At 54.5% G+C, this 18,870-nt stretch overlaps 1 protein-coding gene across 1 annotated transcript in view; it reads right to left on the reverse strand.

The window, feature by feature from the left end:
• Window positions 1–18,870, reverse strand: part of SNTG2 (syntrophin gamma 2) — a 138,313-nt gene that overhangs the window by 13,195 nt on the left and 106,248 nt on the right. The window contains exons 13-15 of the mRNA XM_043604659.1: window positions 15,690–15,890; window positions 5,733–5,825; window positions 3,528–3,638 (exon numbers count right to left, since the gene is read on the reverse strand). Of these exons, the coding sequence (XP_043460594.1) occupies window positions 3,528–3,638; window positions 5,733–5,825; window positions 15,690–15,890 (405 nt within the window). The remainder of the gene's footprint in view (window positions 1–3,527; window positions 3,639–5,732; window positions 5,826–15,689; window positions 15,891–18,870) is intronic.

The raw sequence follows: 18,870 nt of genomic DNA on the forward strand, positions 1-18,870 counted from the left end.
CACCCTGAGGCCGGGGAGGAGGCGTCACCACAGGGCTCCTCCCGAGGACGCACCTACCGTCGGTGGAGCCGTGCCCTGCCTTCCGCGGCCAGAGGCCCGGGTCCGTGTGTGTGGACAGGTGGCTCAGGCTCCTGAGTCTTTTACTTTAGGGATAATTCAGGCACCTTCCTCGTTGGAAACTGGTAACAGTTTCTGTGAGTGTCTCTGGAGGCTCCGTCAATACCCATCTGCTCCTCCTTCGTGAACTTACTAATTTAGAACACGATTAAATGCCGGTTAAAAAGCTCACGTCCAGCTGCTTCTGGCGGCTCAGCCGAGAAGCAGATGTGGAATCACAGAGACGCGCCAGGCGCGCTGGCGGCCACCAGGACGAGGTCGGGACGAAGGAACCAGGGTGGGGGGGCACCGTGTCCCCTGTGGCACGCTCCTGACTTGGGCCTAACCCGCAGCCCATTCGCGGGACGCGGCCTCGGAGCCGACAGGAGACGAGTTCCTTCACCTCGGCTTTTCCGGGAGAAGGAGGCAGGAAGAGGACGGGCAAACCTCGTCATCGGAAAGCGGTGGGATGCCAGCCTTGGAGCCGTGGGAGCATCATGGAGTCCGGCACCTGCACGCAGGGGTGCAGAGTGCTCGCTGTGCCCGCAACCCTGCGCCCCTCCGGTTCTCATGGCGTGCTGGCTGGGGCACCGCCCCAGCCAAAGGGTCCAGAGACATTTTCAATGACTAATAAGGGAAAACTCATTCCTCAGTTATCACTCCCTTAACCAGAAAATTCGGTTAAGACGAACATAACTTTCTGGGAGGCAATTACCCGTTTCTGACTTGGAAGAAAAGGCACACAGTGCTCACACCCAGTATTTGCAAAAGCAAAAATAAATAGATAAATTCTCCATTCAGAGGTTAGTCCCCAGGGCTCTTTGTTTAAACAGAGCCTCGACCCTAAGAACTCTCCTGAGATCCAGATTCCCCGTCCGGTCTTTCCAACCTTTTCTGTGTCTCACGGCCTGTAATACACGTGGAGTGTCGGCTCAAAGGGGGTTTGTCGACAACCGCTGTGCCCCCGTCCTGCTACGGGAGGCCCTCTGCTCTGCTCCGCTCTCACTCAGTCGTCACCTGCACGGATCGCACACGGCCCTGCCAGGGCCCCAAGCAACGTGCCCCTGGGCTCCCTATGTCACCTGCCCTCGTCTCTGCCCTGCTGCCCTGGAGGGAGGCTCGGGGAGGCCGTCAGCAGCTTCGGGGTCTGCGAAGGGGCAGGTCAGGTGGAGATGTGCTCAGTTGGGTTTGCTGGGACTTTTCTATGTGTCTCCCTCTCATCTCTGAGTGCAGGTGGGTTTTCGGATTTCCAACTGTATTGTTATCATGAAGGCAGCCCTGCAAACCGTCCAAGCTCCCAGCCTTTCAGAGCGTGTGTCCGCCCCTGTGACCCACCACCTCCTAGGTCTCTCTGTCCTCGTGGGAGGAAAATGAAACGCGTCCAGCCTGTACGCATGCCGCCAAGATACTGAGATGAACGCTTGCCCCAAAGTCATGTGCCACATCTCACACTGTCTGGTTCAGATTTCCCAGCTCCTCCCATCATTAACACAGACCACCAAAAGTTCACCAAACGTTAACACATGAGAACAGATGCGTTTTGATCTGTTGAGAGCTGGCACCCACCAAGAGCACACTCTGACATCACGTATGCTGTTGGGTGTTACGAAGGCACGAGCCCACGTCAGCAGGTACTCCAGCAGATGCTGCTAGAACACCCACCGTGTGAAATCCCGCTGCAGACTGGCTTCCCAAGGCATTGCCCACACTCCCACGGAACGCGCTGGGTTAGGAGGTTTGCGGGATTTAAGCAGGAAATGTTGCTCGTTCGTCCCCTGCCCCCCAAAGGCCAATATATCAATCATCCAGAAGAAGTGGTAACGTGACCCATGGTCAACATATCAGTGCAGATAAAATGCCAAACACAAACGTAAAATTATCTCAAGTCCCCCCGCTCTCGGGATCCCTTCTCTGCTGGTGGCTAGAGTCCCCCGGATTCCATACCCCTCCATCGCAGCCACCTCCTGTGTCTGTCCTAGATCGGCTGTCCCCTCCACTGCCCTGTCACACACCTCATGACCCACGCGCCTAGACAGCATTTACATTCAGGCTGTGATTTTATCACTCCCCGAAGATAAAATGTCAACAGATTTGGACAATTTCAGTTGTACTTAAAAAGTAGACACAGATGAGGCGCCTGGGTGGCTCACTCGGTTAAGCGGCCGACTTTGGCTCAGGTCATGATCTCGCGGTCCGTGGGTTCGAGCCCCGCATCGGGCTCTGTGCTGACAGCTCAGAGCCTGGAGCCTCTTTCAGATTCTGTGTCTCCCTCTCTCTGACCCTCCCCTGTTCATGCTCTGTCTCTCCCTGTCTCAAAAATAAATAAAACGTTAAAAAAAATGGGGTGCCTGGGTGGCGCAGTCGGTTGGACGTCCGACTTCAGCCAGGTCACGATCTCGCGGTCCGTGAGTTCGAGCCCCGCGTCGGGCTCTGGGCTGATGGCTCAGAGCCTGGAGCCTGTTTCCGATTCTGTGTCTCCCTCTCTCTCTGCCCCTCCCCCGTTCATGCTCTGTCTCTCTCTGTCCCAAAAATAAATAAATGTTGAAAAAAAAAATTTAAAAAAAAAAGTAGACACAGAACATTATTTCATTAAACTCAACAAAAAGATGTTAGAAACTGACTTTTGGATTTAGCTGTGTCCCGTGTGGTGTGTCCTAATTTCATCAGAAAACCAGGCAAACTGTTGGATCTGTTTCCAAACAACATGTGCTCGTGGGTCCCATATTTTTGTTTTTTTCTTCCTTTTTCTATAGCGCATCAGACTGACACTTTGGTTTGTCTCTAGTTCCATTAAAACTGGGTGGTGACAACACGTGTACATTAAACACAGAAAAACCCATCCTTTGTGGACAGTAAGCTGACCGCTCAGCGTGATGAGTCTGGAGGTTGTGTCCGAGCACCTGTTAATTGAGTGCAGTCTGGTCATCATCTGAATTGTGCGTAATGCTGTTTGTGAAGCTCTTCCTTCCAATGTGGCCGCTCCTATTTGTTTGTTTGTTTATTGTTATTTGAGAGAGAGCACGAGCAGGGGAGAGGGGAGGAGGGAGAGAATGTTAAGCAGCTCTCATGCTCAATGCAGAGCCTGAGTCGGGGCTCGATCCCACGACCCTGGGATCATGACCTGAGCAGAAATCAAGAGTCAGGTGCCCAACCGTCTAAGCCACCCAGGCACCCCTCATGTATTTTTAAATATTGATTCCCTACTGACATTTATAAGGAACTTCTAATTTTCAGTAGGATGAATTCACATGGTTCAGGGATCACAACCCCAAGACAGAAGTGTCTCTGAGAGACACAGACCATGGGCTGTAGTGATGTCCTGGCCATCTGGGCTTGGAGGTAGTGGCACATGGGACAGACGTGTTCATCCTCTGACCTCTGAGGTTTCACGTGGCACGTGGCCGGGTGGCAGCACAAACAAGGTTCCCTACCTTCACCTCTATTTGTTTGGTGTCTGGATGCTGGAACAGCAGCTTTACGCGAGCGTTTCCGTCATCCGAAGATCCCTTAAGCTGAGAAAATTTAAATCTCCAGAGCACATTCTGAAAAGGAATGAAATTAATCAGTTATTTAGAAACGGGAGCTCATTTATTTAATTCATATTTAGTCATACGTTAAATACTCTATGTATATAGATGCAGACATTTGCTTAATTTTCTTATCGGCCCTGAGCATGTGATAACTTACCAGAATCCGCCTTCCCATCCTTCAGTCTGTGCACACGGACCGCCTCTGTCCGTGCACTGGGCTCCAGGCGTCCACGGCCACACTCCCCACCTGCCCCCCCGACTTTCTCCTTCCTGCACTCCGGTGGCCAGCATCATATGGTCAATGCTCCTTTCTCTGCCTATAAGACTTAAAAATCCACTCAGAGGCCACTTGTTGCTACAGAGCATGAGACACAGTTCGGAGCACAGATGGTGAAAACCTTCGATCCCGTGGACATGTTCCCACCTGGGGCTATGTGCAAATCACTCCCCACTCGTTTCTCTGGAACCAACAAGAAGAAGGTGGATGGTCACCTGTTACTACTGTTTGCTAAGGTTCTCCAGACATGAGATGTGCTTTGTAAGTTCTTGTTGTTTAATAGAAGAAAAAGTCTGCAGCTAATAAAGACCCTGTGCCTGGCTCCTCTGACCGATGGACAGACAGACGGATGGCGAGCTCAAGGGCTCCTACCGGGGGGGGCCGTCCCCCAAGATGACACACCCACACGCAGCCAGAGAGGGGTACGTGGGGCCTCGACGGGGCAGAGGGAGGACTCGAAACTGCTCTTCAGGTGAGAGCTGCGAAGTCTCGGCTCTGATCTCCTGGAACCCAGGATTTCGTGGAGCATGAGGCCAGAAAGACAAGTTCACAGTGGGGCTGACGGCTCCTCCTTGCTGCAGGCCAGCTGCTAAGTGGCTCATAGCGAGGACATGAGCACAGAGGTCACGCAGACCTGGCTGAAGGCTGAGCAGTGGCACCTGTACCACGGAGCCTGTCCACAGAGCCTGTCCACGGAGGTCTGTCCACAGAGCTCTGTGTAAGGAGCCTGTCCACAGAGATCTGTGCACGGAGCCTGTCCACGGAGATCTGTCCACAGAGCTCTGTGCACGGAGCCTGTCCACAGAGATCTGTGCACGGAGCCTGTCCACGGCCTCGCTGTGGCCTTGACGTTGGATGGAGCACACGGAATCCTTTTTGCATTCAGTGTCCCTGCAAATGGAGACTGCTGCTGTTCTAAGCACCAGGACCCCTGTTGTCAAAGCTCCACCCAGCCTCCCGTGCTCCTGCGAGGAGGGCGACAGTGAGGTTCCGGCCGGGAGCCCCCCACTTAGATCACAGCTCCCGCTCTGCACCCCTGACTGTTGTCAGCCATCCTGGGCATCGCGGGCATTTACAGCATCTGTGATCTCTACCCACTAGAGGCTGGCGGAAACTCCCCTTCAAGTCATGACAATAAGAGACGCCCCCAGACATTTCCAGACGTCCTTGAAGACAAGCCCACCCCCGTGGGAGCTGCGAGGGGCTCCTGAAGGGGCTGCAGGAATTAATTCGTAGATGAGAGTATTCAAAGGTTTTAGAGCACAGGTCTGGAAACACACCCTTGAGAACGTTCTGGAGATGAGGTGTCCCTGGCTCAGGGCCGACCCACTGCAGGCCACAGGCCAGGCACAGACAGTGCTGGTCCGGCCGATGCTCTCCCAGCCCTGCGCTCTGAACGAGCAGCTTGGACTTTAAAATATTGTAAATGTTGTGTCACAAAATAATTGGCTAAGGTGACGACTCAGGCCTGTCAGAGGTGCTGGTGGAAACAGCTGCTCAGGACGTGGGTTTACATCCAGGATGAGGGAAACCAGCCACAGCTGTGCATCTGGGGAACCAGCACCCGATGAGCCCACCAGTAACAGGGGCCATACTCGCACCAGAATGTTCCGGTTTTACTCCAGGTGGTAGTTAATGTTCCCTCAGTGCGTGGCGGGGGGGTGGTCTTTCCCTGGAGCAGGACCCAGGAAACCCAGCCCCTGATGGCGCAGGTGCTGTTGCGGGCACCGTGTAGCCAGGGCTCCTGTGAGGGCACAACCCCGACGCCCGTGCCTCTGACCGTAACAGCGCGTCGCCCCGGCCCCCGGCAGTGCCTGCTGACCCCTTACCTTCGTCTTGCTGTCAGAGCAGGTGAATCCCAGCGCGAAATCCACCGTGAAACACAGCATTTCTCCTTGCCAGCTGCACGTGTATGTTTTGGACTAGAAAAGAGCATTCGTTTCAAGAAAACAGTCTTTAGCAGTGGAGTTTAACATCAGTCAGCGAGTCACAAAACCCCCACGATCAGAAACGACTGTTGTAAAAGTGCCAACGATCTGCACAGGCAGTGCTTTCTGCTCCTCGTCTACAGGCAAACATGTCCACGTGCGTAGGACTCCACGTCATACCTGCCTTCCCCAGCGGGTTCTCAGGAGCGCTGTGCTCCGGGAAGCCCCGACTGCAGCTCAAGCCACGAACCCCCACGGCCATCGGCACAGCCCACGCCGGCACCCGCCAAGTTACTCTGCCCGGCGGGGAGGTGGCGCTGGCCGGACGCTCTCGGCACCCACCGCCCCAGCAGGTGGCAGCAACCTGACCCTCGGTGAGGGACAGGCCCAGCTGGACGGAAAGTGCTCCCGGACACTAGACGTGGGCTCCACACACCCTTCCCGCCAGCCCAAGCGCACCCACCAGCAGCACGAAGTGGTCACTGGCACATTTCTGGGTTTGAACACACACGGACAACCATCGCATATGCGACGCTTACGTAACTCAGCAGTAAGCCTGATTGAAATCACATGCTAGTATCAGGATAATGGTCATCAGACCTTTCTAGAAAGTTTGTAAATGTATCAAATGAGTTTAATTGTGAGGTCACTGGTGAATACAGTACAGAGATTATCCAACCAAATGAGTAACACTTTAAGAGAAAAGCTCGATTTTAACATGAAAACAGAGGAGGCCTGAAGATGGTGTGGTCCCACCTGACTGCCCTGACGCTCTGTCTGGCGAGGGGAGCGAAGACGCCTGAAGAGAGGCCAGTCCCCTCCAGGTCACTTGTGGAAATGTTGCGCATTTAGGGAAAATCAACATAAGCTACACAATTAGGTTGACCGTTTCAACCTAAATCTGACCAAAACCATAGCAGGTAAACTGAAATTCCAATAAGCTTCCTGCACACGACGAAAACAATCTGAAACCTGATTGTGCAATTAAACTGGTGCTTCTGGTAACGAACCAGTAACTACCTTTTAATGACCCCATAAATCTATCTCACCTAAGTGCTACTTAACATTCGCTCGGTTTTCTCTCGGGTCCTCTGGGCTTATTTTCTTCAGGAGACATAAATCCTATCTGTCCTACCCCACGTGGTGTCACAAAACTCTCACTGACGTGTTTCATTTTGAATACCGCAAGCTTGAGATTTCTTAAAAATGTATCTGGAAGATTGATTTAAGCATTTAAGGAAATTACGTGGTGCATATTTCAATGTCAAGTGCTTTACAAACATCAATTAATTACACATCACGGCACCATTCCAGGACACGAAATAGCAATCGTGTCGGAAAGAAGAAAATCAGTAAGAAAGTTAAGTGACTTCCTCAAGGTTACTTCTCAGTCTCCTACAAATTCGAAAAATATTAAAAGGGCAGCAAATCTCTCTCAGGTGCGTGCACACGCACACTGGTGAGGACTGGTGAAAACGCCTCTGTAACTTCACGCTACCTGTGACGCCCAGAAAACCTACGTCACAGCTGCCTGTCCGGCGAGAAGGGACGTTCGGGACTGGCCGGGCCCGGCCACCCCGTGGAGGAAGGCACCTTTCTGGGCCTCAGTTTCCCCGGATGAAAACATCTAAGGAAGTATGTGGCGCGTGGGGGACGCCCTACTGGCAGAGTGAATACAAGAACACAGACGTGGTTGCAGGAAACCACAAGCCACACCCAGACACTTGGGAACAACCGAACAGCCCACACGAGACTTCCTGTGCCTCGTTTATGTGAAGAGTCCTAAATCCCTCCCCGGACTCGTTTGCTCTTGCTTTGGACAAAACCCTAACGCGACCTGGACTTGCTCCGGGGCCACGGCGCACTGGAAGAGGCAGCCGGCCCGCGGGTCCTACGCGCAGGTCTATGCGGACCAGACGCAGCAGCAACACGGAAGCCGCGAAGCTCTGGGGACGGAGGGACCGACGGCCCTAATGCGAGCGGCTAAAGCAGGTGGGCCCTGTGGGCCGGGGATGATGTGCCTCGGGACGCACCCCAGGTGAGGCAGGCGGACGCCTGAGTGTTGTGCCCAGCTGCCAGAACCTGAGGTCATTTGAATGTTCTGATGAACTGGGCGGAGAGGACATTTCGGAATTTACCCGCCAAAAAGCAATTCCGGATTTGGCTGGAACTAAAGGGACATCTGAGTATCTAAAAAATGTGCTGGTTAATGACATCCGATAAGTGAAATCATGATTTTGATAAAATCACCTGTAAATTAAATTCGTGTCGCCAAGTGTCAGAGGGTGTTACTAATTGGAAACCACTTCACCCCCTTCCGAACGGGTCGGCCTGGAAGGGGCCCCTCGTGCGGCCAGTGCTGTCGGGCCCCACCTGCTCCCAGCTTGCCTGGGGCTGCGCCCGCTTCTCCGAGGACAGCGGGCCCTCCCCACCGCGCGGCCCTGACCGCCACACAAACGCCTGCCATCGCGGAGCTGTCCACAGCCACCTTCCCTCTTTTCCCGGAAAGGCTGGCTCGCCGCGGCGCCTGGAGTGCGAGGGGCTCGCAGACGGGGAGACCCACGTCCCATCCACGTGGCACAGGTGACAGCGTAAACGGGAAACCTAGAAAGCTTTTAGAGGAAGACACGGGACGGAACCTCCCTGACCTGGAACGAAACCCGGAGATCTTAGAAACGACACCAAGGACAAGCCAGGAAAGAAGAAATCTTGAATCGGACCTCATCAGAACGAGAACTCTGCTCTGTGACCCACAGGAAACGTACTCTTCTCTCGTCAGGCGGAGTGCCTCCCACGTTGCCGGGTGTGCCCGACATTCGTGGACAGCCCTGACATCCCACGTATCTAACAGTCCCACGTCGATGCACAGGCGGGTTGTTTGAGGATTTGGACAGCAGCTGCCGCCAAGGCTTCTGTGCACAAGGCAAGGAGCGGGATGTCTCCGTCTTAGGGTGGCTGTGCGTTTCATGCAGGGACTGGCCAGACTGGTCACATCACTTTACATCACCGCCAGCCACGTGCCAGACTCCCCATCCCTCCACGTCCTCACCTACGTGTGGTATCCGTCCTCGGGCGTTTAAATTTCAGTCCTGCCAACAGGTGTGCAATTTGCACTCTCCTCCTAACGACTCTGAGCGTATTCTCACGTGATGGTTTCTGGTCTGCACATCTTCTCTCACGGACTGTGTACTCAAATGCTTTGCCCAAATTTTGTTGGTTTGGTTGTTTTCCTCATTACTGAGCTCCGAGATCTCTATATAGATTATGGCTGCAAGCCCTTTGTGAGATCTACGCCTTGCAAGTATTTCCTCCCACGTTTTGGCATCTTTTTCACGTTTCCTGGCACTTGTCTTTCAAATAATACCGTTTTTTTATTTTGATGAAGTCCAAATTATCATTGTTTTCCTTTTATGTGGATTGTGGTTTTGGTTTGTATCTGAGAAACATTTGCATCACTAAGGGTCAGAAAGATTTTACCTACTATTTTCTTCTAGAAGTTTTATAGTTTTGCATTTATACTTCTATGACCCATTTTTTTAAAATATGAAATTTATTGTCAAATTGGTTTCCATATAACACCCAATGCTCATCCCAACAGGTGCCCTCCTCGATGCCCACCCCCACCCTCCCCTCCTTCCCACCCCCCATCAACCCTCAGTTTATTCTCAGTTTTTAAGAGTCTCTTATAGTTTGCCTCCCTCCCCAACTTTTTTTCCCCTTCTCCTCCCCCATTGACCCATTTTTAAAAATGTTTATTTATTTTTGACAGAGAGAGACAGAGCCTGAGTAGGGGAGGGGCAGAGAGCGACACACACACAGAATCCGAAGCAGGCTCCAGGCTCCGAGCTGTCAGCACAGAGCCTGACGCGGGGCTCGAACTCACGGACCGCAAGATCATGACCTGAGCCGAAGTCGGACGCTCAACCAAGTGAGCCACCCAGGCGCCCCTGTCTATGACCCATTTTGAGTCTATGTTCATAGATGGTGTGGGGTATGGATTAAAGTCCATTTTTTTGCATAAATACCCAATTGTTCCAGCAGAACTTGTCCGAGACTTCCATCCTCCCCTGAAGGGCCGTTCCGTGCCAGAGAACGTGGTCTATGTCTGTGTAGGTCTACTTCTGGATTCTGGATTCTGCCGGTCTTTGTGGCAACCGCACACAGTCGCGATGGCCCCAGCTTCTCCAGCTTTGGGATCAGGCAATGTTGTTCCCTGGGTTTTGCTGTTCCTTTTCCAGTTACCTAAGACATCTTCTGTCCCTCCATTCCCAACATGAAGTTTAGAATCATCTTGTCAGAGTCCACATACGAGGCTGCTGGGACAGCACCTGGAATCTCATCGATGGATCGGCGGCAGGGTCACTGACCTTTTAGCATCTCTGTGACTTCTGGGCCATGAACGAGTCTAGGTCTCCACTTAACGTGGGTTTCCTCTAACTTCTCTCTGAGCCACGCTTTGCAGTTTTGTTACAAGTCGTTTATGTGTTTCAGATTTGTCCACATTATTTCCTATTTTTGATGCTGTTACAAGTATTTTTTGTTGTCTGCTCTTTATATCAGGAAACGAAATGGATGTTTATACATTGACCTTGGATCTTGCAACTTTTTCTTGTAGCTGAACTCCCTTCTCTTGCAGATTCTGCCTGAGTTTCTAGTAGGAATGTCATGAAATCTGTGGGTAAAGACAGTTTACTCTTTCCCTTCCAACCTGGTGTCTCTTATTCATCTTTCTGGCTGTGGTCCTGGCTACTGCCTTCGGTAAATATCAATACAGGTGATGACAGGGGACAGCTTTGCCTATGCTCAGTCTTCGGGGACACAGTCTCTGGCCACTAAGCAGGATGTTACCTGTGGGCACTTCTGTGCCTTCCTAGCAGGTTAAGGAAAGTTTCTTCCATTTCTAGTTTGCTGAGTTTGTTAGATCAGATATGAAGTTGGATTTTGTCAAATATTTCCCTGGGTCTGTTGAAATAATGATAGGATTTTTCTCTTTTAAATTGTTAGCCTGATAGATTAATTTGATTGATTTTATTAAAAAAAATTTTTTAATGTTTATTTTATTTTTTAGACAGAGACAGAGCATGAACGGGGGAGGGTCAGAGAGAGAGGAAGACACAGAATCTGAAGCAGGCTCTAGGCTCTGAGCTGTCAGCACAGAGCCCGATGCAGGGCTCGAACTCACAGACCGCGAGATCATGACCAGAGCTGAAGTCGGACACTTAACCCACTGAGCCACCTAGGTGCCCCTAATTTGATTGATTTTAGACATAAAACCAATGGTATTTTCCTAGGATAATTTTTTCCTAATTTGACATATTATTCCTGTTATAGAAGAAGTTACTGGATTTTATTAGGTAAAACTGTGTTTAGAATATTTATCTACACTCGTAAAGGACAATGGTCCATAGCTGTGTTTACTTGGCACGACCTTGTCCAACACTGGCCGTGGGGTGATGCTGGGCTCGTGGGAGCTTGAAAGCATTGCCTCCTACTTCCAATTTTCTGGGTTAGTTTGTGTGATTAGTTTTTCCTTTTTTTAATGTTTAGTACAACTCATCAATGACTCCATTTGGGACCGGAATTTCCTTCGTGGGAAAGGACTCAGCAAAAACTCCACTTTTAAACCACAAATGGTATCATTTGGGTAACTCGTCTCCCCTTGAGGGAGGCTTGGTGGTTTGTGTCTTACAAGGATTGTGTCCATTCTGAGTTGTCAGATTTGTGTTAATTTTTAGAAATTGTTTATGTAATGTTCCCTGACTGTGTCTTTAAATATCTGGGTAGTGACCTTTTGTCCCTCATTCTTAATGCTTTTCCTTTTCATCAATCTGGCAAGACTTTCATTAATTTTTTGATCTTATAGAATCAAATTTCAGTTTCACTGATTTTCTGTTTTTCTTTGGTTTTCTGTCTAGTTCACTGATTTCTACTCCGACTTATCATATTTCTTTGCCTACTTTGGGTCAGACTGCCTGTTGTTTGTTTCCAGTTCCTTAGAAGAGGTTCGTTCTCTGGCTTCAGCGGCTGCTTGAGGCCACAGGACGTCGGACTGTAGAGTGACCCACGCTGCCCTGAGGTCGGCCCGGGCTCCGGCCACGTCTCCTGTCAAGACAGACAGGAGAACAAGTGTGTGTGCACATGCGTGTGAGTGCAGGAATGATGTCTGGAGATTCTTTTCCAGCAAAAAAGGACAAATCATCGGCCGGGTGACGTTCAGCTAACAAGCGGCAAAAGTTAACTTGGTTGTTTTTTGTCTGGTAGAGTCGGAAGACGCCTCCGTCCGGCGGGATGAGCCACCCGAGGGCCGGTTTAGGAGGCTGCTATACCCCCCCCCCCCTGCCGAGCAGGTTTTCCATCTACCCAGCAGGGGCGTCTGGAAGCACCCGCGTTACAGCGTCTGCGTTCGGTGGGTTTCCCGAGGGCTCTGTGGACTGTGCCAACAACCCCGACTTCCCTCAGTAATAAAGGAACTACATGACATCCTTGGGCACGTGTTCACCTTATGTTTCCTCGAGAGTCATGACCTCAGCTTTACACGGTCTCCGTTTACTGGAGCCGGACAGGCTGCAGGTGCGGAGGCTGGTGGGAGGGGCACCCGCTCTCGAGGGTTCGCAGAGTGCGGACGCCGGCCACACGCCCCGTCTGAGCATCGTCCTGGCCCAACAACCAGCACAGTTACCTGTTGTGGAACCAAAATCTGTGAACGGAAAGCACCCCCCGCTGCTCCGGCAGGTGTCCCACGACCAGCAGGGGAGACGGTCTAAGCAGACACGGGGACCTCAAAGCTCGGCCGGTGGGGCCGGCAAGCCCTGGTTTGTCTGTAGGACGGCGAGGGTCTCGGTGCCTCGTCCTGTGAGCTCAGAAGCAGCCCACCCGATGCAGATACTCAGACCGCAGGCTGCTGCGAGGACACAGATCCTGTTTCGTTTTTCTTAAATTCCAACAGGATGTGGCTGGTATAGTTAAAATTTAGGTACACTGATGTGCACAAAACGCACAGCACTTTGCACGTCACCCAGCACCACGCGCACCCGATGCCGAGATAGGAGCAAACGTTGTTTGAAGAGTGGACGGCGGGACCGTGGACCACGGCGGGACCACGGCACGGGGACAGGACAGTGGGACAGTCACGGCGGGACCCCGGCCTGCAGGCGACACGGCATGTACAGCCAGAGGACTTCCGTCTGGTGCCTGAGGGCACCTGTGGAGTTCTGTGACACAGGTGTCACTGGAAACGACTTTAGTTAAACGTGTTGAGCTGGAGACGGGCAGGGGTTGTAAACACCTGCTGGCACACCCCCGATTTGGAGGATTTCTCTGTGGGGTGCTGACCCCGCTGAGGTGCCCTGAGACGCTGCTGTGAGGAAACGGGCCACCAGTTCAAGTCCAGAACTTTCTTCCTGACGTCCTTATGGGGAAGCAGGGATGCGGTGACAGCCGGGGGGATGAAGCTCGCACATGGGAGGAGAACACGTCACAAACGTGTAAACCTTCTCGGGGTTTGAAGGCGGGGCCTCGGGAGGGGCGGAGTCCAAGCCAGGAACAGGAGAGACGCTGAATCAGGCAGAAATGCACGGGGCTGCGGAGGGGCCACTGAGCCCTTCCGAACGTGAGTCTTCTCATCCGTGAAAGAAAGAACACAGAAAACAGGGTCGCGTCTCAGATTTACTTTAAAAGATTAACACAGGGTACAAACTGCACACGGCCTGGCACGGGGGCACGTTAAGATTAGCATAATTCCCAGGGGTGCCTGGGTGGCTCAGTCGGTTAAGCGTCTGACTTCAGCTCAGGTCATGATCTTGCGGTTTGTGGGTTCGAGCCCCGCGTCGGGCTCCGTGTTGACAGCTCGGAGCCTGGAGCTGCTTCGGATTCTGTGTCTCCCTCTCTCTCTGCTCCTCCCCTGCTCGTGCTCTGTCTCTCTCTCTCAAAAATAAATAAACATTAAAAAAACCTTAAAAACAAATTAGTGTAATTCCCAGAGTGGCTCTCGTGTGCACACTATAATCGTTAATTTGCAGAGGAAGCGAAGGAGTTTAGGGAAATATTTTGCCCAAGTTCACGGAGGAAGAAACTGGCCACACATTCCAGAGCACGTCTGCCGTCCTTCCCGCCTCCGAGTCCAGAAAACTGAGAAATCGGGACAGAGTCCCTGGCACTGGATGCCACGCCAGGGGGCAGGAATCGCGAAGGATCCTGCTTCGGAAAGTGGGCGTGACGATTCAGACTGGGGAGGTCTTGGGGGAACTTCCTGTCCTGTACACGGAGACCCCACCACACACGCCGACCCCTCACACCGACGGTCGCCGTCGCGGCCACGCTCGTCCTCGCCTGCCCGTGAAAGGCCCTCGCCATCCCAATCCTGGATTGTGGAGAGGCTCCCCGGAACCCACCGGCACGCTGCCCTCCCGTCCTGATCCGGACCCGGCGTCTTCCCTTCTACCCGCTGCCCCGCCAGCCCGTCTCTGGCTCTCCCCTCTCCCTACTCGCCCAAATACCGAGGACCCTGCGAGGGGAGCCGCCACCCCCTCCGGAGGGACTTCCCGACCACGCAAGCACGGGTGTCCCGTCCCCACTCTGGACCCAGGGGAGAAAGTCTGTTCTTTAAGGAGAGGCACCGTAATCCACCCAGGGCGGTTCGGACCCACGCTCTGTTCCGACCGGCAGGGGCGAGACCGGCCTGCAGCCTCCGTGGCCACGGGGCATCAGGGTGCGTCTCCTGGGGTGCCCGTCCGCGACGCCTCCGTCCCCCACACACTGGGATGTCCCCCTGCCTGCAGCACAGCTGGGGACACTGGACACCAGCCGCCCGGCACACGCGGTGACGCAGGATGCCGTCTTCTTCCCACTTTCTGGGGCTGCAAGTGTGGTCACGATGAGCGTCCCTCAAGCTCCCATTTCTCCGCTGTCTGTGTTCAGGGCTCAGGGCTGTGAACAGTCGCCGGATGGGCCAACGAGTCCCCGCGACAGGCGAGTCGGTGTTCAGTGCCTCAGGACCCTTGCATCACCTGCCTGCTGGGGTCACCGAGCCGGCGCCTCTGGCACGTGGCTGCTCGCCGCAACGGAACCACATCCGGGGGCCGCCCAGCCGGAGAGGGGGGCCCGGGGGAAGCTGTGACGTGTGTTTCTAGGAACATCTGAGTGTGACGTCGCCATGCAGACTGGCAGGTCGCAGTGACGCCCAGTCAGGGACCCCCAGGCCCGAGCAGCCGCTGGAGAGTCGAAGCCACGCGGGGCCTTCCATTGAGAACGCGCGCTCCCAGACGAGGCGTGATCTCTGCACCAGGGCCGACGACACGGGGCTGGAGGTGGCCGCACGGTTGGCGGGAAGCCCCCTCCCTGACATCGCCGCGTGGACCTTCTGCCCGCGAAGGGTCCCACCGTTAACGACGCCGGGGGTCACGACCCCTGCCTGCTCACGCGTTTGACGGACGCACGTTTCTGTCCCCCGCCGACAAGGGCAGAAGCTCAGTCATGTGAACCACGTCATGTTCTCCCTCGGGTCCTGACGGCGGGAGCAAGGCCACCGGGTGCCTCGTCCGTGACAAACGCCCGGGGGACTTCACCGCAAATGAGCCACCTGCGTTGTCTGCTGGGAGCAGCCTGTGGCAGCGTGGCTCGTCAGGGGCGTGGACGTGCCCCCCGCCCCCTCCATGGAAAGCCCGTGGCTCTCTGCAAACGTGAAATGCGCCCCCTCGTGCTCTCCCGTGGTGACCCGTCACCTGCCACGGACGCTGACCTGGTGGCTCAGGTCAGAATGCTCAGCTTTCAAAGATTCGTTTTTGTCTGGAACGGCGGCGCACCTGATGGCGAGGTCGCGCCCCACCCGAGTTCTCCCGCGGGAGGGTGGGAGGCGCTTACCCTGCTTCTCTGAACTTCCTTGAAAGTGGCCCTCTGGAAAGACCTCTCCCAGGCGGCCAGCTCGCTCCCCAGGTCCACGCTGAAGACGCGACTCTGGCCGTGGCCGACCAGGACGCTGAAGCTGAACGGCCGCTGGGGCGCGAAGCCGGGAGGACCCAGGTGACAGTCTTCGTGGAGCCAGCCGTCGTCCGCCCGCCAGAGCTGGAAAACAGAACGCGTCAGGGCGTTAGTGCGGGAGGGGGTCCCGGCCGAGGGCCGAGGCCCCACGGCCACCAGATGGGGACACGGAGCCACTGTGGACCCGGCCACACGGGGAGCCCCGTTCAGGGCAGGGCCGTCCTCCCACGTGGCAGCTGTGGAAATGAGCCCGAAACAGATTTAGGTAAATCCCACCCAAAGCAGCTTTCACTTAAAGTAGCGGTAACCACAGCGTCCGCTTCAGCGTCTCACTGGAAGGTCTGGTCACGGGACCCGGGTGCCCTGATCTGGCATGAACACGGCCCTAACCAGGCCCCTCGCCGCCGGGTCGCGGGGCATCACCGGCTCTTCTGTCCTGGGCAAAAGGACCCCTGCTCAGAACCCCCCTGAGGCACCGCAGGACCCCCAGCCGTCCAAGGCGTACTTGTATCATCCCAGGGTCCTGGCCACACAGAACCAATGTCCAGAAACATCCTGAGAGCAAAGGTTGAGGCAGAGGAGCCCTGGATGCGGTGGACATCGGGTGCACACAGACATCGGGTGTGTGCACTTCCTTCCCGAGTCGGTGGCGGATGCAGCTAAGGAGAGGGTGACTCTGGGCCTCACTGGTCTCGGGTCAGCACAGCCCAGGACTGGATGCTCAGGGGACGCAGTGCTGCACGTGGCAGGCAGCGCCCGGCGAGTCTCCCCTCCCTCTGTGTGCTGGCCTGCACACGCCCCTCTTCTGCTCTCCACACACACACACATACTTGCATACGCCCCTCTTCCCGTCCACACACACACAGGTACTTGCATACGCATACTCACACACGCACACATGTACGTAAGCATGCACCTTCCTCTACTCACAGCGTGCTCCGGCCTGCACCTGCCCCTCATCCCTCTCTCCACACGCACACACATCTGCACACACACGCGCACCCGCACTGCCCAGGCGCTGATCCTCCACGTGGACTGTGCCTCAACCACCTTGTCCAGTGAAGGGGACAGAGGGCAGACTCCTCGCCAAGGGACCCCGGTGTTCACCGTGGCTCAGGTGTGCAGGTAAAAGAGACTACGGATGTGTGCAGGCGGCTCGTGGGTTCTGGGGGCTCCTGATTCTCCTCCGGCCTCGGGACGTCTCTGCAGGGTTCGCCTGTGCGCCCTGTCCCTGCTGTTGGTCCTCAGCGGTGTTTGCACCTGCACATGGTCAGATTCCTCCTGCCTCACAGGCGGGTGCACATGTGTGTGCGTGCCTGTGCACGTGCGGGTGTGGTGTGTGTTCCTAGCCCTAAACGAACCCTGGGCACAGAGACTGCGCCCTGATTTTGGACCCCCCCCCCCGATCTTTCACATGAGACTGCCTGTCATAAACCACGAGTACATCCTAGTCACCGACACAACGTCTCAGAAATCGGGTCTGCAAGTACTGAACTTAACTGTCTAGACCGCCGACCTAAGGAGACGGCTCGGGAAGCGTCTGTGTGGGCGATGCCGCCAGTGGGACGGCCAATCGCGCTCTCCTGTCCCTGGTTACACCGGGAGCTCGTATTTCCATAGGAGGAACACAGGACTTTCTGTGCCAAGGGTTAGCTGTCCACCTCTGAGGCTGTTTTGGGCTTTAAGACGCAGGCACAGGAGGGGGTCAGGCGCTGAGAGTGGCAGCACAGAGAAAGCACGAGCCACCAGTGCCCCCCGTGCCTGTTAGGTCCTCACGCGTTTGCACAAAAGCACGTCGTGATTGAGGCGCTGCTGAGCGGAGAGACGGGGTCTGAGCTCACACGCGGCTGGTGGGCTTCCAACAGTCGACAGTCGGGGCCAGTCCTGGAGCAGGAGCGGACCCCCTGCCGGCCCCGTAAGCATACAGAACCCCGCACGTCCCCTTTTCTGACAACGAAACAAAAAGAGCACATTTAAAAATTACCTGGAGTTTTCCCACTCCTGTGTATTTGCTCCATGTACTTATTTGCACATTTGAAATTATTGCATCAATGCAGAGAACGCGAAAGAGAAATAGTTCTGCTAGGGCTACTCTGTATGCCGCCTGTGGGTTTTATCCCCTCCAAATGCAGTGTCTGCACATGTACCTCTGCACGTAGTGGGGTTTTTAATAGACTACTTAAATAGACGGTTTTAAGAGACTACTTAAAATACATAATGTTAGGTTTCTAAGTATTGCTCAGTGATATTGTTATAATTCTCCAAATGGCCACTACCTTAAGGAGCAGAATTCAGATTTTCACCTACATGGCGATGTGACTCTTGAATTACTTATTTAGATCAGTTGTGAGGAGCAAGGTCACTTTTCAAGGAGTAACGTGTTTGCCACTCAAACCAGTGAGCGGAGCTCTGCCTTTACGGACAAATACGAGGAAATACAGATCGCTCTGGGAGCAGCCTGGGAAGTCCCAGGGAAGAACACGGAAGGATTTCGGGGATGACATTACTTTCTGAAGCACAGAAAACAACATTAATGTCAGTGACCTTAGTGGTCCGTATGGAGCTCATTTCCACAGACATTTCTTGTGGCCTCCGTGTGAGACGATAACTCAGTCAACAGGGCTCGGAAATGAGCCGCCAGGCTGGGAGGTGAGTGGCTCCCCCCTCCCCGGCTGCACCCACAGCATCTGCATTAGAACACCTGGTTTTAAGCCCCTCGGAGCTGCAAATCCCGTTAAGGGCCAGCTCCCTCCCCCCTCCCCCCACCCCCCAGGACCTGGACGTCCGAGGAACACAAACATCCAGGAACGCTGTGCCCCTGCACGGTGTCAGGACTATTCCAAGTTGCAGAACTCTGTCCTACCGTGAAGACAGACTGCTCACTTTGACTGGGTCACACAGTGGCCCGGGCTCCCTCTCCCGACCCCACCCCAGCCCTCAGAGACCCCCTGCCCTTTGTAACAAAGCCCTGGAGCCAACCCCCCCCCCCCCAACCCTGTGCAGGGTCCTCCCTGATGCAGGTGCAAGTTCTCGGCTCAAGGGAGGGGCTTCCAGACATTCACGG

Source organism: Prionailurus bengalensis, chromosome A3 (genome assembly GCF_016509475.1).
Source record: "Prionailurus bengalensis isolate Pbe53 chromosome A3, Fcat_Pben_1.1_paternal_pri, whole genome shotgun sequence".
Taxonomy (NCBI): Eukaryota; Metazoa; Chordata; class Mammalia; order Carnivora; family Felidae; genus Prionailurus; species Prionailurus bengalensis.